Source organism: Ascaphus truei, chromosome 5 (genome assembly GCF_040206685.1).
Source record: "Ascaphus truei isolate aAscTru1 chromosome 5, aAscTru1.hap1, whole genome shotgun sequence".
Classification (NCBI taxonomy): Eukaryota; Metazoa; Chordata; class Amphibia; order Anura; family Ascaphidae; genus Ascaphus; species Ascaphus truei.
The window spans coordinates 210,127,619-210,144,505 of NC_134487.1; the positions used below are offsets into that span (position 1 = coordinate 210,127,619).

At 38.5% G+C, this 16,887-nt stretch overlaps 1 protein-coding gene across 1 annotated transcript; it reads left to right on the forward strand.

Moving 5' to 3' along the window:
- Window positions 1-820: 820 nt before the first annotated feature.
- On the forward strand, window positions 821-16,685 carry ETF1 (eukaryotic translation termination factor 1). Its single transcript, XM_075601635.1, has 11 exons — window positions 821-980; window positions 1,099-1,213; window positions 5,876-6,051; window positions 6,704-6,843; window positions 9,008-9,146; window positions 11,098-11,288; window positions 12,418-12,547; window positions 12,756-12,911; window positions 13,707-13,771; window positions 14,025-14,172; window positions 14,844-16,685. Exons 2-11 carry the CDS (start codon window positions 1,128-1,130, stop codon window positions 14,924-14,926), a joined length of 1,314 nt encoding a protein of 437 aa, XP_075457750.1. The 5' UTR covers window positions 821-980; window positions 1,099-1,127; the 3' UTR covers window positions 14,927-16,685.
- Window positions 16,686-16,887: the final 202 nt, after the last annotated feature.

A 16,887-nucleotide genomic window follows, 5' to 3' on the forward strand; every position in this document is an offset into this window, starting at 1 on the left:
TAACTTAAGTTAGTCTTCGTAGGTCAATACCTACGTAGGTCTATTGTCGTCTGCACTTGAAGATCAATGGCTGATTCGACAAATTATCAACAGATTATGGAAAGAATATCACTACTGCTGTTTAATCTATATATTAACATATAAAAAATAAATCCAGAAAAACACAGGTGTTATCGGTAAAATGATCTTGGCAAATAATACATTGCATGTGTTATGGATCCTTCATATGGATGATCCTGTATTCTAAAACAATAGAAGAGCTAAAGTACACTTATTTTCATTGTTCCCTATGTTGGAGGGCCTGCAACAGTTGTGCAATTATAAACCAGCTACAATACAATTGAATCAATATAGTGGTAACAAAACCCACAACCAGTACCTTGATAATGTTGTACCTGATTTTGTTTTCACTGGTAGAGTTACCATTGCAACCTTTCTGTGCTTAATAAATGGAAATGGGAGCAGCCAGTTAATTAAAAAAAATGTTTATGAAACAAATAAGATGGTTAAATAACATTAAAATTACAATACAGATATTGGCAAAACGATGATATATAGATATATATATATATATATATCTATATATAAAATGTATTTTCAGCACGTAGGTGTAGCCAAAAAAGTTATGTCCAGTCATGTCTCCATTTCCCTGATACTCTGCAAACAGTAGGCCCTCTGCACCAACGTAAAAGACTACGTTTCCCAGGTGCACAAACTACAAGTGTGGGAGGGGTAACAGCCGGATTCTCCTCTTAAACCTATAAGATATTGCCTTATTTACCCAGCTCCAGCCAATCCGAGAGGAACGTGCTGTCGGCGGGAAGTGGCGTCACGAAGCCCATGTGAGCAGGTTTGGATTGCAACACATGCAGCAGCGGCTAAAGAGAGAAGCCGGTTTCTACGTCACAGCTGGGAGCCTGAGCTGCCTCCATTGAAACCAGACGCCGTGGGAGCGCCTGTGAGCCGGGGATAGGGTACAGGTAAGGCCGCCTGGAGATCCAAGTGTCTGCAGAGATGATATGTGCTGGAAAGGAGGGGAGTGCTCGCTGTAGCTGGCACCGCCTGACTAACCGTTTTTTCCTCCTTTCCGCTGCACAGCGCGGCTGTGGAGAGCAGGAGCAGAGAAGATGGCGGACGATCCGAGTGCTGCAGATAGGAACGTGGAAATCTGGAAGATCAAGAAGCTGATCAAGAGCTTGGAAGCAGCCAGAGGGTGAGGGGACGTGGGTGCGAGGACGGAGCAGACATGGGGGTTAGGAATGGGGGGGGGGGCGGGGGGCGGTTGATCTTACTCGCTTACATCAGGCAGGGAAGGTACCGGCAGCCGAGCACGTTGGCCCATTAGGCTCAACCGCCCTCGGGGCAAACTGGGGCGAGCTATGTATCTGGGCGGCCGAGTGTTTTTAATGGGAGTAAGTTACAAGAGTAAGTAAGGTACGTGTGACACAAAAGTCAGACGGATAACAAGCAACGTTTTCACAGGTTTCCAGGAAGACATAGAGGCCTAGTTGAAGTAGAATTGTTTAATTTGCCAACATGATGATGATCTCATGATCGTAAGGCCAGGTCCATAGTGCCTTCGTCCGTGCGGAGGCGTGCACAGCTGTGACGTCACCCGCTTGAAGCGGGTCGTTCTTTGGTCATGGTATGAGTGCTGTCTAGGGGCGTGCCAGTGACGTCATGGAGCTGGTTCTCCTCATTGGACGAACCACTCAAGTGACCGGCCTGTCGCACCAAGAAATCCGTTTGAACTGATTTCTTGCTCAACTCGCACGCCGCATGGACACGAACACTGACTTAATGCAGTCTGTTCGCTCAGTGTCCGCACGGTCTGCGGTACCATGGCCCCAGCCTTAGATTTAAGTGAACACGGAAATGTTATTTTATCTAGATACTACTGTCCGTCATTGACATTTAGGGACAGTTGGTGATATGCAGGTTCGTACACTGCAACCTTATGGAAGGTTTAACTGCCAATGTAAAAAAGGCACCCCCTACTGTACATTTTTCAATGTAAGTAGCACACACCTTTCCCAGGAAGATCAGTTTCCCCCCTTCCTCTATCCCTTCACTTTCCCCATCGGATGTTGAGTGAGGGGCAGAAGCAGAGTCCTATTATATTTTATCATGTATTTGAAAACACCTTTTTAAATTGTAATAACACTTTTTTAATAGTTTTTTTTTCTCCTATTTAATATATTTATTACAATACATGTTGTTGTGATACGAGTTCTTAATATTGGAATCATGAGAAATCTTATTGCCCAACTCTAAGTTTAAGCTTGTTGTCCATCTTGAATTCTGCCCTTTTTTGAAACTGGCATTATTCTGATAAGCTTGGATGAAGGATTCTCTTCACATTTTCTGCAATGATTTTATTTATTGCACAGTGCTGAGCTACCTTAAACAGTTTATTCACTTAATTCTCAGTGTCCGTATCTTAATATACTTGAACGTTGTAATGTTCAGACTTGGGGGGGCCATTTTGTTCATTTTACAGTCTTTCTTTTTGCAGTCTTGGACCTGGCAGCAGGAAAAGTGTGTAGAAGTACGGAGTGATCTTTTTCCTTCAGTACAACATATAACATTTTCTCTACATATTACATGTTAACGTGGTTGTGGTTTTTTTTTATTTTTTATTATATGTTAATTTTTAAATCCAATAAATCACCCTCCTAATTTATTAGTGAGATCCTTCTTTGAAGTAAAGAAATATTCGGTCACCTCACTTTACACTCTGACTCCTTGTGAAGTTTGTAAATTTCAAAGTATACATGGGCAATAAACAGAAACCCCACAAAGACGATTGCAAAAGTATCAAAGTGCAAAAGAGCGCACACCAAAAATCTGATGGATGTTTACCAATACAATGCATATAAAGTGGCAAAGTGGCTTTCTGTTTTGCAGGCCTATTGATAGACCAGAGCTCACAAATGGTGGCCTGAACATCATATTGGCTTTTTGATTTTCAATTTATTTATATTGGATGAATAATTCAGGAGAATGTGATTTACAAAATATTTCATTCAAGATTTTTTTTTGTGTGTAGTTTCTGTCTTAACGTTTTATTTGATGTTAAAGTACATTAGCAAATTTAAATTTTTAACCTTTTTATTGTTAAAAATTATGAAAAGGGACAATCCTATTCAAGCCAAAAAGTTAATCTTTATAGTAAATGTGCATTCTCTTCAGGTGATTAGGCTTGGCTCGATCTTACAACACATTGATAAATAATGCATTCTACAGAGTGACTTTGTTTTTTTTTTTCCTCTCAAGCCTTTGACAGTTTTCTTTGCAAAACATTTAAAATGTCCATTTAAACAGTTGCTGAAAATGTTATTTATGGACTTTAGCACATTTTTATTTTATTTCTCTAGCATAATGTTTCTTCAGTCACTTGATGGATCAGTGCCTCCCCATAAATGAATATTAGAGCTAGGGAGCCGAGCAGTGGCTCAGTGAGTAAAAGACGCTGACTGTAAACAATTTACATGGAGTGGTAAGCAGGGGAACCTGGTTCAATTCCTGCTGTCCACTCCTTGTGATCTTGATCAAGTCACTTGATCTTCCTGTGCACCAAAAATATAGATTTGTAAGTTTATCTGGGCAAATGTCTGTAAAATTCCTGTGTGTACCCCACTCTGTACTGTTGTGAAGCGCTTTGAGTCCCATTGGGAGAAAAAGCACTATTTGAAATAGTTATTACTTTGGTAAATTGACGGAGCCAAACACCTAGGTCTCCAAAAATATTGGATGTCAAAATTGCTTGACTTGTAGGTATGATTTGGCAAAAAAAAAAAAATTGAGACCACTTTGCCTCGGTGTTGGCAGGTAACTACTGTTTGAGAATCAGTGTGATTTTTTTTTTTCTTCTGGCCATTTATATTTTATAACTATAGTTAAAGAAACATTCTGTAATTGTAACACGCTTTGAGTTCAAGTGGAAGAAAAGTGCTATAATAAGTTATTTTAACATGGCCTTGTTCTTTATTGCTTTCATATGTGAAGTAGATTATACTCCCTTGCAGAAGAGATTAAGCATAGTTTGAACTGGGTGTTTATTTTCTTAGTGCCATTGTTTTGTAACCTGTGGGATCTATACTAGGTCCCCAGTAGTTATGCAACAAAAATATAATTGTTCAAAACAGCAATTACTTTGAACAAGCTTTTTTTTAACATATTTTATTGTATTAAATTCTGATATTCATGTCCTACTTTGCATGGGCATTGTAGTAGAAAACATTTTATTAATGTAAAATCTTCAGATTTTGTGGAATGACCAAGGTTGCAATTTGTATTGGTGATTAATAGTGTTCCCCTCCCCTAATCCAGTCTTTACTGGAAGTAAGGAGGGGGAAACGAATTAAAATGCTAAACCTGCATTTTTCTATCCTTGACAATTGAAGAAAACTAGTGGGAAATGCTTTGCAATCACTAGCATGAAAAAAATTATTAATTCATTAATGGTCTCTAGTCTTTTATTGCATTAAAGTGTTTTGTGAATGTATCTATTTGTATGAGTATTCGATCTCAAATCTTCCGATCATTGTCTTAAAGGCCCTAGTGCTATCTCGACACAAGTTTTTGCAGCGCAGATGTTTCGATAAAGACCATTCTCCTTTTGGTTTCAGTTAAATGTCTGCTTTTTTGCGCGCATGCTTGCCTTACATTTTGTAACAGTCTGGTACATACACTGATTTTTGAAGTGGATGAACCCCGTTAATATGCTATTGGTTTTCCTAGTGTTCTTGGGCAAGTTATATATTGGACACCTACTCTAATAGTGTTAACTCTGTTAACAAAGAAGTTAAGTACAATTCAGAATACACTTTGAATGTGTGAGCCTCTTCTTCTTTTTTTTTTTTTTTTTTTAAACTGCTTCTAAGTATTTGAATCTTTTGCAAGGTTGTTATATCCAGTATTCCCCACTTTAGTTGACCATAAAGCAGCAGTGTGGAAGCACATGGAGATATGATCTATTGTAGAGCATTGCTGTGATGTCTTAGGCCTCGGGCATGGTCAGCGCTTATGCGCTGACCCATGCTGAGGCACTCGTCAGTGAGCCCCTGCAGCCGCAATGAGAGCGGCTTTAGCAGAGGCTCGCGTGCGGAAGCGTAAGTCTTAGAATTTTTTTTTAAATTTAAGCGCTCAAGGGAGCGCAGGGCCGGTCACGTGAGCGGTTCGCCCTCTGTGACGTCACAACCCCCCTCCCCACCACATACCACACGCCAAGGACGGTGTGCGGACCAAGGCCAGGGAAAGCACCCGCTTTCCCTCAGCCTCCGCGCGCCTGCAGTCCTATGGATGCAGCCTTAGAAAATTGTTAAGCCCCGGAAGTGAGTGCAGACCACACCATATCTCCTGTTTACTTCAATGAGTTGTTGTGCGGTAGTGCCCAATATGCAGTATCGCACTTCAATGCATTACCACCATAGTCTATAATGGGCAGGGCAAACCCTATGACTCAGACAATATAATGCCCCAAATATTACCATTAACTTGATTTATAAGTTTTGCATTACACCTTTTTGGTGACTCATTATACTCTGCCATACATCATGTTGAGAAGTTCCATTTTTTTTCCCCCCAATGTAGTATGCTAGGATTATGGCAAATTTGTTGTCAACACCTCCCCCAAAGCTAAAAATATAAACTTCTATTACTCGCCCCCAAAATTGGTGTTGGTAAAAATAAGTCTAATTTGTCATTTGGTGAGAACTTATGATTGGTATTTTTTATAGTATAAAGATGTTAATTGTCCTAAAATACCTCTTCTACATACTAGTCATTTGGAGAGCTGGTGCTGCTTACCTCTGTTTTTAATATTACTGAGTTGACCAATACAATTAAATTGACTTGATGTTTTCTACAACAGCAATGGTACCAGTATGATTTCGCTGATCATTCCTCCCAAAGACCAGATTTCACGAGTGGCAAAGATGTTGGCAGATGAGTTTGGGACGGCATCAAACATAAAGTCTCGAGTGAATCGCCTCTCTGTACTGGGAGCAATTACTTCTGTCCAACAAAGACTTAAACTCTATAATAAAGGTAAGAAGAAGCAATATGAGTTTTTCCTATAATTTTAGAATCAAACCTCGCACTGTGCTCCTCTGGGGAGCTCCTTTTTGACTTTGCAAAGAATGTAATATTTCAAATGTTTCTCCTGAAGGGATTGGCGGATTTTAAAAATACAATTTGAACAAGTAGAGATCTCTTAAAACAAGAAAACAAGTTGACAAAAGGCAATCGGCATGGATTGCTGCTTTACTTTAATCTTTGTAGATTTCATACAGTGAAATGTGAAAGATTAAGTTCTTTGTCCCCAGTATAAACTGGTCAAACTTATTGTTTGGGGTAGTGTCATCTATATAAAATGGATTAAGTTGGGATGCACTTGCAGGAGGCTCTATATGCAACATACGTGAGAGCCTTAGCAGTTGCTTTGAGTTTAAAATAATTGGAGAAGAAAGTGTAATTTTTTTTCCCTTTTTAAACTGCATAATTTATATGGGTTTTATTTGTCCATTTATTAAACACACTAACAACTCTGAAATTGAAGCTTTGGTTTGAGAACAGAAGTGTTACCTCAAGACATTGGCTCCTCTATCCGTAAATAGATTTCAAATTGTTTTCAAAATTCTCGGACATTTCAGGAAGGATATACGACGAGCAATTATCAGCAACTTTTTATCTTTTTTAGTACCCCCAAATGGTCTAGTTGTTTACTGTGGAACAATAGTAACAGAAGAAGGAAAAGAAAAGAAAGTCAACATTGATTTTGAGCCTTTCAAACCAATCAATACATCTTTGTATTTGTGTGACAACAAATTTCATACAGAGGTATGGTGCTGCTGGTGTCCACTGAAAATGTTTTGCAATTGTATGTACTATATATCTTTATTCATGCAGTGATTGGAGGGGGGGGAGGGGGGGAGAGGAGGAGGAGGAATTGGCTGTTGCGTAGTAAAACAAGAAATGTGAAGTGCGCTAAATAAGTAAATTAAAAGGAATTGTGTGTGTGTGTGTGTGTGTGTGTGTGTGTATATATGTAAAATTTCACTTTTGCATTCTTTATGGGCACCTTGATCAGTATAGCTTTTTTGTTATATATATATAACAAAAAAGCTATACTGATCAAGGTGCCCATAAAGAATGCAAAAGTGAAATTGTGATATGACCATGTGTGCAGGAGTGTGAAGAAACTGTTCAATCAACTTGTGAACTGTCTCCTGGATTCGTATGCTGCTCTTAGAAAACAGACTATTCTGTGATAAACAGAAAAAGGGCAACAACAAAAAAATCGGCCAGAATCTATATTCCAAATACAAGCCTTTTACTGATCACAGATCTATTGAAACAAGTAAAAACAGACAGGAAGAAAATGTACACTTGCTGCCACAAATGTTGCAAATCGTGTGTTGGGTGAGAGCAGCTACAAAAAAGTCCCTTGTAGGTCAATATTGAACAGAAGAGCAAATGTCTCTGGATAATCCATTTGTAAAATGGTGGATTCCACCTTTTCTGGATTTCCACCTACTTCTACAAGTGGATCATCCAGAGACCTAACATTTGCTCTTCTGTTCAGTTTTGATTTACATTGTACCTTTTTGCATTTTTGTGCATTGTCATAATTTAATTGTCATCCTTCTGACAGTCTGTCTACAATGTTAACACATGATATGTACGATAAGTATATTTACAACTTCTTGTAGAGGCATTAAGCTTTGAGAGGATCAAACCAGGGGCAATTAGAATCCACTGTCTGTATTATACTACGTACATTCATTGTGATTCATACCCCTGTGAGACAGATCCTTCAATGGTCATTTCTAAACAAGGGTGGAATCATACAAATATGCTGTAATACTACTTTAATACACAAAAATTTGAGGATACCTCAAATCATCAATAGACAGTCTCTCTTTGAACCATTAAGCCAACATTGGCGTTGTATGCATAGTATCTTCAAAAGGCACAGACTGTGTTCCAGTCCTTTGCCAGTTCTGCCATTTCATTGATCAAAAGTATAGAGAATACGGATGCATCACCATTCTAAAGTATACTCTTGGGTAACTAGTCTCTACTCTATTTGAAGAAATATACAGCTATTTACTACAAAGGAATAGTTGTGAGGTATACTTTTTTTTTTTTTTAAATCAAGTTATAGATAGGTGCTAATAGGTACATCAACTATCGGCATTAGGAACCCAAAGGTAAAAACGCTAAGCATACCATAGTTTTCTTTGCCAGCGAGTTTGGCTAAAGATCTTACCACGATCGACGTACGACATGGTATAGTTTGGATGGAGGACTATATGTACGTTCACTGTCACTAGTGTATGTACTAGCCGCACTACATTTAATCGTCGCCCTCATTTTAATTTTTTTTGTTTAATTATTTGTATTAAAATGTACTTTAATTAAAATGTGATCTTGCCAATACCTTATACATCCAGGTATTGGTTACCTTTAAAAACGTAATCCGTTACCAACCAGTCAAATCTTTGCTAGTTCTAAGTAATATGGTTTAACTGCAAAGATACCTTAGCTGGGACGCATATTGTTGGCAACTAGCTAAAAATGTGGGTATATCTAGGAGTGCCCCTATCTAAAAAAAATATTTATCTTACCCATTTCCGCAAACTTTTTTTTTTTTTTGTGTGTGTAGTAACTAAGTTTTCTAGGAAGCTTAAATATCCCGGGTGAGCACCCTACAGGTAGAGCTAGCATTTTCTATTAATTTGTTCCATGTTAGGAGGCTATCAAAGTTATTCTGCTCTGATACGGGTGTAAACAAAAAAGTGGCATCAGATGTACAAATAAAAAAACCTGCAATACTTTCAATACACTGTACAGTAGATTGTATTTTAAATATTGTATAGTACAAGTTTTGCTCAGAGGAACACTTGATACATTGTGACTGCTGTACATCAAAGTTTCATTTTATAACCTGTATGGCAATCCGTTTTGGGTAAAGTAATTAAATAACTCTTTCCATTTCCAGGCTCTCACGGCTCTCCTTTCTGACGATAGCAAGTTTGGATTCATTGTAATAGATGGTAGCGGAGCACTTTTTGGCACTCTTCAAGGAAATACAAGAGAAGTGTTACACAAATTCACTGTGGATCTCCCAAAGAAGCATGGTAAGGCTGTGATTGTACAGGAAAACGCACGCCTGAAAAACAATGGTAGCACACACCTTCTGCGGTATGCGTGCCACAGGGTGGCTGTCTCCTGGAGCGATCTGCAGATTTGTTCTTGGCTGGCCAATGAGGGCGAACCGCTCGGCGGCAGCGCTGGGTGACGTCACAGAATAGCACTGCTGCCTTGCAGCATTTTGTTTAATTGAGCCCTAAGTGTTTTCAGAATGTCTGCCTGGGCATGTGGACACCTTTGCTGCTTGAAGGGCCAGCAGTGCATTAATTACTCTGTGTGGTGTTATTCACTCTGGCAACGAAGGGTTTAACGCAGGGGTGCGCAAACTTCCTGCGCTGCGCCCCACCCTGCCTGATCTCCAGCGGTGCGCCCCCTGCAGCACCACATGATGCCACGGGGTCACGCCACGTGACCCACCGTGTCTCCATGGCAACGGGCATCAAATTCCACCACGTGGACTGAAGATGTGCAAGTAAATTAGAGGCCCTGCGCTGTAAATTCAGCCCCCCCCCCATCCCCCCAAAGTCTTGTGCCCCTCTAGTTTGTGCAAAGCTGGTTTAATGTATGGTCTGTCAAAACTGTTGACGGAATAACATTTGCTTGTACAGCTTCTATGTATTCTCGCAACCCAGGGGGAGCATATAGGAGAAAAGCAACGACAAGAGAACAATCTAAGTGCAGACAATTCAGTTCAATATGAATTAGTGTGATGAATAACTTGGCTCTTATGTGCATGTGCAGCCTACTCACAAGATAGTAGTAGTGTATGGGCAGCAACAGGTAACTTGGATCTGTGAAATCTTCTGTATACAGGCAAAGTTGCACTCCCACTCAGAAGTCAAATCGGTTATGGCATGAAAGGATAAAGAAAAATCTCCATGGTGCAGATCAATGGTACAAAATAGATGCTTTATAATGATGCTAAAAATTGCACACGTACATGCTGTTTTATTATTTTAATATTGTAAGTGTGCAATTTTTAGCATCATTATAAAGCATCTATTTTGTACCATTGATCTGCACCATGGAGATTTTTCTTTATCCTTTCATGCCATAACCGATTTGACTTCTGAGTGGGAGTGCAACTTTGCCTGTATACAGAAGATTTCACAGATCCAAGTTACCTGTTGTTGCCCATACACTACTACTATCTTGTGAGTAGGCTGCACATAAGAGCCAAGTTATTCATCACACTAATTCATTTTGGACTGAATTGTCTGTACTTAGATTGTTCTCTTGTCGTTGCTTTTTTCCTATATGCTCCCCCTGTGTTGCAAGAATACATAACGACCATCTGGGACCAGTGTAGACAGTCCCTTCCAGAGGGTCCGAGCAGGGAGCTGCAACCTTTTTAATAATCACCTTATTTTGCACTGTTTGAGTCACTAAAAGTCACCAATAATTTATTGTTTAATATTTCACTTTAATAGTAGTGATCACTAGTATTGTTTTAGCGCCTGTTTCTGCACCATCACTCTGTCACACTTGTACAGCTTCTATACAGTGGTCTTTTTGGCACAATAAAGCTAGTCTTCCACATAAAGCTATTCTTGGGTATTTCCTTTTGCCCAAGCGTAGCTTCCGAAATAGTTGTTGCAACCCAAGGGAGCTTACTGCATTAAAAAGGCATAGTGGGGAAAAATGCAGTAAACAATGGATTAACAAAACAAAAACATTATACAATACTGAAATACATTTATTAATAAAAGGAAAATGAAAGACTGTGGTTCTGTTTACATGCCCTTGGCTTTAATCAAGATACTTTGTAACTTGTGATGACTTTTGCTGTACCAACATATCGGTCACGCAAGGTTGTCCTGTGCAAAAGCTTTTGCCACTGCAGAGGTCTCAATCGATTCAGTTTCTTGTATTTTATATATGCGGTCTATGAATTACCCACACCTTGTATTTATTTTTTTATTTTTTCTTCCTATAAAGGTAGAGGAGGGCAGTCTGCCTTACGTTTTGCCCGTCTGAGAATGGAAAAACGGCACAACTATGTCAGGAAAGTAGCTGAGACAGCGGTGCAGCTCTTCGTCTCTGGTGATAAGGTGAATGTAGCTGGTCTTGTGTTGGCTGGGTCAGCGGACTTCAAAACTGAGCTCAGTCAATCAGACATGTTTGATCAGGTGAGCTCTGTTTAGTCTTTATGCTATGGTCATTCTTTGCATTAGTGCAGTTATAATGTGAGGCGGACGTCAACACACAAAACATTTGAGCCCCTAAATATGTATAAAAAAAAAATAGGACTGTTTTCAAGTCATTGTCATCTCTCTTCCCCCCCTCCCCCCTGCTTTTAAATGTTTTAGAAGTGATTTTTGGCTTGTGTGCTACCTCCTCTTTTATACATGTTATGATTTCTCAATAAATTAGATGAATATTACCTTGTTTGGTTATATACAGTTGACCTAAAAGTAGTACTGGTACTATGTAAAATAACTTCCTGTTTAAATCTAGCTTAGAATAAACAGCTGCAACTAATAAGCTTCTGTTTCTTCGTGCTTAAAGTTGCAGATTCATGTAGGGTTTTTGATTTTCCTCTTCCCTGCTCACTTATTTATTTGTATTTTTTTTTAGTTATAGGCTTGAAGCAGGGTCTTCAGAGCTGAACTGCATTCATTTTATCTCTGGGGACCCACTGCTCCCAGAGGTACTTGCCTCCTTAGTGGCTCCGGCTAGTCTATTGAAATAACAGATTTAAAGCCCTCGTCACGTGGGCCAGTGGGAAGCTGTGACGTTTCTTGGAGCTTCCTTTTGGCCCACATTATCTGAGCATTGGAGGTACGTATCTCTAGGAACAGGGTGTCCCCGGAGCTGATAACCGATTAGCTCTGGAGACCCAATGCTTCCCACCTGGAATGAAAACATTATTTTGGTGGGAGCATATGCTCCTTTAATGGGCTGGGGCAAGTGACAATAAACATTACTACATGGTTTTGGCCCTCATAAATAAAAATTAAGATAGTCAGAAAATTAGGGGGTTGGAATAAAAAGGATTATAATCTACTGTTAGTGGCATCAGAGCCAATGTTCATAATATTTGTGTGTGTGTGTGTGTGCGCGTGCGTAAACATCTCTTGCCATTGCTGGTATGTTTGAAGGTTTAACAAGAAATCATTTGATTTTAACAATTGCTGTTTTATATCCATCCATCTATCTCTACTAAGCAGTAAAATAATTAAACAAATAAATCAACACTTAACAAATTACAACTTTCCTGAGCACAAAGGTTAATCTTTTCTTTTGTTTCTGTTTAAGAGATTGCAATCCAAAGTTTTGAAGCTAGTGGATATATCGTATGGTGGCGAAAATGGTTTTAATCAAGCGATTGAGTTGTCAACGGAGGTCCTTTCTAATGTGAAATTTATTCAAGAGAAGAAACTAATAGGTATGGCTTCAAAATCAACCGATTGACCTTGATTGGAAATAAAAATGCAGTCTCACAAGGCCAGCCAAATCAACTTTGTTCTAAAGTACTAATATGAAAGAAAAGAAAAATGCTTTCCGTGTTGGTCTTCAGTGGTCTAAATGTCTTAAGAGCTGTCTCCCAAGCATGTAACAATATGGTGAGGGTTTTTTTTTGTGTGACTTTGCAGGGAGATACTTTGATGAGATCAGCCAGGACACTGGGAAATATTGTTTTGGGGTTGAAGATACGCTGAAGGCCTTGGAAATGGGTGCTGTGGAAATCCTGATAGTGTATGAGAATCTGGATATCATGAGATATGTCTTACGATGCAGTGGATCTGAAGGTACTTTATGGACTACATAGATTTTACAAATTTAAATGCTTTAAATAAACCTACTTTCTCCCTACGTCCCTACTAAGCCAGTACAAAACCAGACCGGTGCACACTGAGGCCGGCTTTATTTGTGCAGAAGCAGATGTGGTTGACTGCTTTTTTTAAATTTTATTTTGTTTTTGTTTTTGACTTGCACATCTTGATGCCCACCCCTGAGAAGGGGGTTTTTTACATCCCCATTTTGCACTGGCATAGAAGGGATGTAGAGTTAAGTGGGATTATATTTAAAACCTGTACGATAATTCAATTTCTTCTAATCACTCCATGCAAGTACAAGGTTCCCTCCTCGGAGAAATGTTTGTCTGTTGTGCTGTATTCTTTCTGTAGAAACGTGCCCTGCGGAGCGCAGGGAGCCTTGTAAGTACTGATTAAGCTTATTAGTTTAATGTTTTTTGTCCTACCTCCAACTGGGCGAGGCTTAATTCCCCCATTGTTTTTGTACTGGCATGGCAGGACTAGAAGCAATATTATCATAAATCGATAAGTATAGGTCCACTTTTTTTTTTATATATATATAATGGTTATCAATTCCCAATGTAGCTAAATAAAATGTTAAATAGATTTGGCCGCATTCTTGCAAATAGTGAACACCTTCATATGTGGAAACAGATAAGATAATGTCTGCAGTGTTTCCTTGCCACTTGACGTGCATCTCCATAGCTAGTGGTTTATTTTCATTTTAAATCTAGTGGTTAAACTGAACTGTTTTTCCCATATGGTCTGACATGTTTTTCTTTCACTCAGAGGATAAGATTCTTTATTTAACACCCGAGCAAGAAAAGGATAAATCCCACTTCACGGACAAAGAGGCATGTATCTTAATGCTAGAATGCAGTACTAATGTTTTATAGTTTCTCTGTTTCTTTGCGAGCAGATTTCTGACATGTAATAGATTTTCTGTTCTAGCTTGCTTTTGTTCTCCATTTAAATGTTATAAATCCTACTGGGACTATAGCGTTAATTACGTTCTCGGGGAAACTCGTTGATTAACAAGTGCTAGAACTATAACAGAAAAACAGTTTGGTCTATTGTATAACTTGTAATTTGGGATTTCACTTGCAGACTGGACAGGAGCATGAATTGATAGAGAGCATGCCGCTACTAGAATGGTTTGCTAATAACTACAAGAAATTTGGAGCAACGTTGGAGATTGTTACAGATAAGTCACAGGAAGGATCACAATTTGTGAAAGGATTTGGTGGAATTGGAGGTAAATACAAACCTATTTAAAAACTTTTTTTTTTTTTTTTTTAGAAATGGGAACAAAATACAATTCTATTTTTTATTGGTTGATTTTTGGCTGAGTGAACCACATGTTGCATTGCTAATTTAGGTACTCTAAATAAACATAGCTTGTGAGCAGATTCACGTGTCAGACAGGTTAGCAACCCTTCGTTTCACCATTATCTCAGCATTGTGCTTCCACTGCAGCTAGGGATACTGGGAAATGACATGCAAATGACCAGGTTCACCTTTTACTTTTAATTGTCAATTTTAACATGGACACTTGTGTATATGCCTGCCGTATTACACAGCCTGTCTTAAAGTGCCAGTAAAACCTACTCGGACAGCTGTTTTGACTTTTTAGGTCTCTTCAGTGTGCGGCTGTTTATACTGGCTTTGCAATGTGTTTATAATGGATTTATCCACACATTATATAACTAGTTGTAATGTGTGGTTGAAACCTACTCTAACCAATATTTTTTTTTTATTAATAATAATAGATTGTTACACTTTAAATTGTAGAATTCTCCCACAGAAATGGTAATGACACTTGGTAAAAGTTTGTGGTGTTACGAATTGTATTTGAACAGCAGCATCTTTTGACCTTTTCAATCAAGATTTCATGGAATAAAAAAACGTATTTTTCCCTTTTGACAGGTATCTTGCGGTACAGAGTAGATTTCCAAGGAATGGATTACAGTGGAGGAGATGATGAATTTTTTGACCTTGATGACTACTAGGTAGTTAACATGGGTCTGGCAAAAATGTGCCTCGCCCTCCAGCATCCAACCCAAGAAACCGTTTCATGGTGGAAAACGAACAGATCCCTGCCTTAGAATTGGAACATTTACAGAACTTGGTCTATAAGCATTGGATATGAAAATTGAAACATATTGTTTTGTCATGGTGTACGATGCAACCGCAAAGTTCCCAAATGCCACTTTGGACTGGTTTCACAGAATCACAGCTTTTACTTCTACTTCTTCTCGATGAAATTGGTTGCTCTTGTATTTTAAGAATTTTTTTTTTTTTAATCTTCATAAACAGGCAAAATACTTTAACTACTGTAAACCTTTATGCAAGTTAATACACCATGATTTCCTCCCCCCCGACCCCCCCCCCCCTCTGGTTGAAACAAATATTGCATTTTTCAGTGACCCATTTACATGGCATTCTGTTTAATTTGCTCAAGAAATTACATTTGTAGAAATAGAATATTGGAAAGGGGCTTTACAAAGTATTTGCAGTCATTTAAAAAGATAAATACATATTTTTTTTAATTTTTTTTTTTTTTTATGATTATGTCCATGCTACAAAAACAGTAAAAGACTGTTCTTTCTTCTAACCAAAATCTAATTTTCATCAACATGAGCGGGGTCTTTGGGTGCTGTGGCCTTTGTCCTTTTTTATTCCATGAGTCAATGTACTGGCTTACCCTAAATGCATTAAAAACAAATATCTGGGTAACATTTTGTGCTGAAATTTTGTTTCCCCCACCGCCCCATTTGCAATATCTATTAATAGTGCCAAAATGGCATACGCAACTTAACCTTTCTAACCTGTCGACCTAAAAATTGTTACGTTGTTTTCTGACTCATACCTGTTTGTTTTTCCCAAAGCATATGATCTGTAATTTTTAATTGATGGGGATGAGTTACTTTCACCTAATATACTTGACAGAGTTAAAGGTCTCAATAAATTCCCTGTAGCTCTTGGCATTGTGGAAGCTTTCTCTTCAGCTAATCATTTTGGCACATTGCCCATTTGTTCTTTTTATTGCAATGTTGTCTCCTTTCCAAAGATGCATCATATTTTTTACATTTATTTAGAAACGGCTCTGCAATATGTTTTCAAAAGTCTGAACTTTTCCAATACTACCTTTCACATGAATTGAGGAAAGTTGTCTCTTAATTTGAACCACTTTCTGGAATTACTGGGTCCAATTTTTTTTTTCTCCCCCCCCCTCCCTCTGTCTCTTTTTTTTTTTTTTTTTGGTCTGTGTGAAATTGTATTTTTTGCCTCTATTTAAAGACTATACTGCTGTGTATTTTGAAAGTAATGCCCAAGACTCTCTCAAATGAATATTCTTACAAGGCCTGCCTTTTGGAGAGTAATCTCCCTAAGAGCAGAAGGATTGGATTTTGCCATTGTAAATGGGTCTCGTGATTATGACAACTGACTAATGAAACTGGATGTAAATTTGCATTTATCTTGGAAACTATACTGCTTGTTTCACATGATACATATAGAATATTCAACTTTTTGGTAGCTTTTATTTTTACTTATTTAAGTTTGGAAATGATGCCAAATTTTTGTATTTCTTTAATCAAGGTGTTCTCTTCAATGGCACATCATATATACATGTGTATATACATAAAATGGGGTAAAATTCTTAGACTTTGCATACTATTTAGCCTCAAATGAGCGTTCCCAAGCAGTGATAACTTGGTGTTGTGATGTACAGAAATGGAGAAGAGTATTAAACCATATTTAAGAATATAGGTTTGTTTTTGAGCTCATGGTCATTATGATGGGTCACTAATATATTCCTACTTGCATTAATTTCTCTCAGTGGAGAGTGATATAGAGCAGGGATGCGCAAGATTTTCTAAGGGGGTGCGGGTTACAGAGGCCCAGCGCCCTTCCCCAAGGCATTTAAATGACATGCCAGGGGAGGCGTGAGGCATCTGTCAGCCAGCTC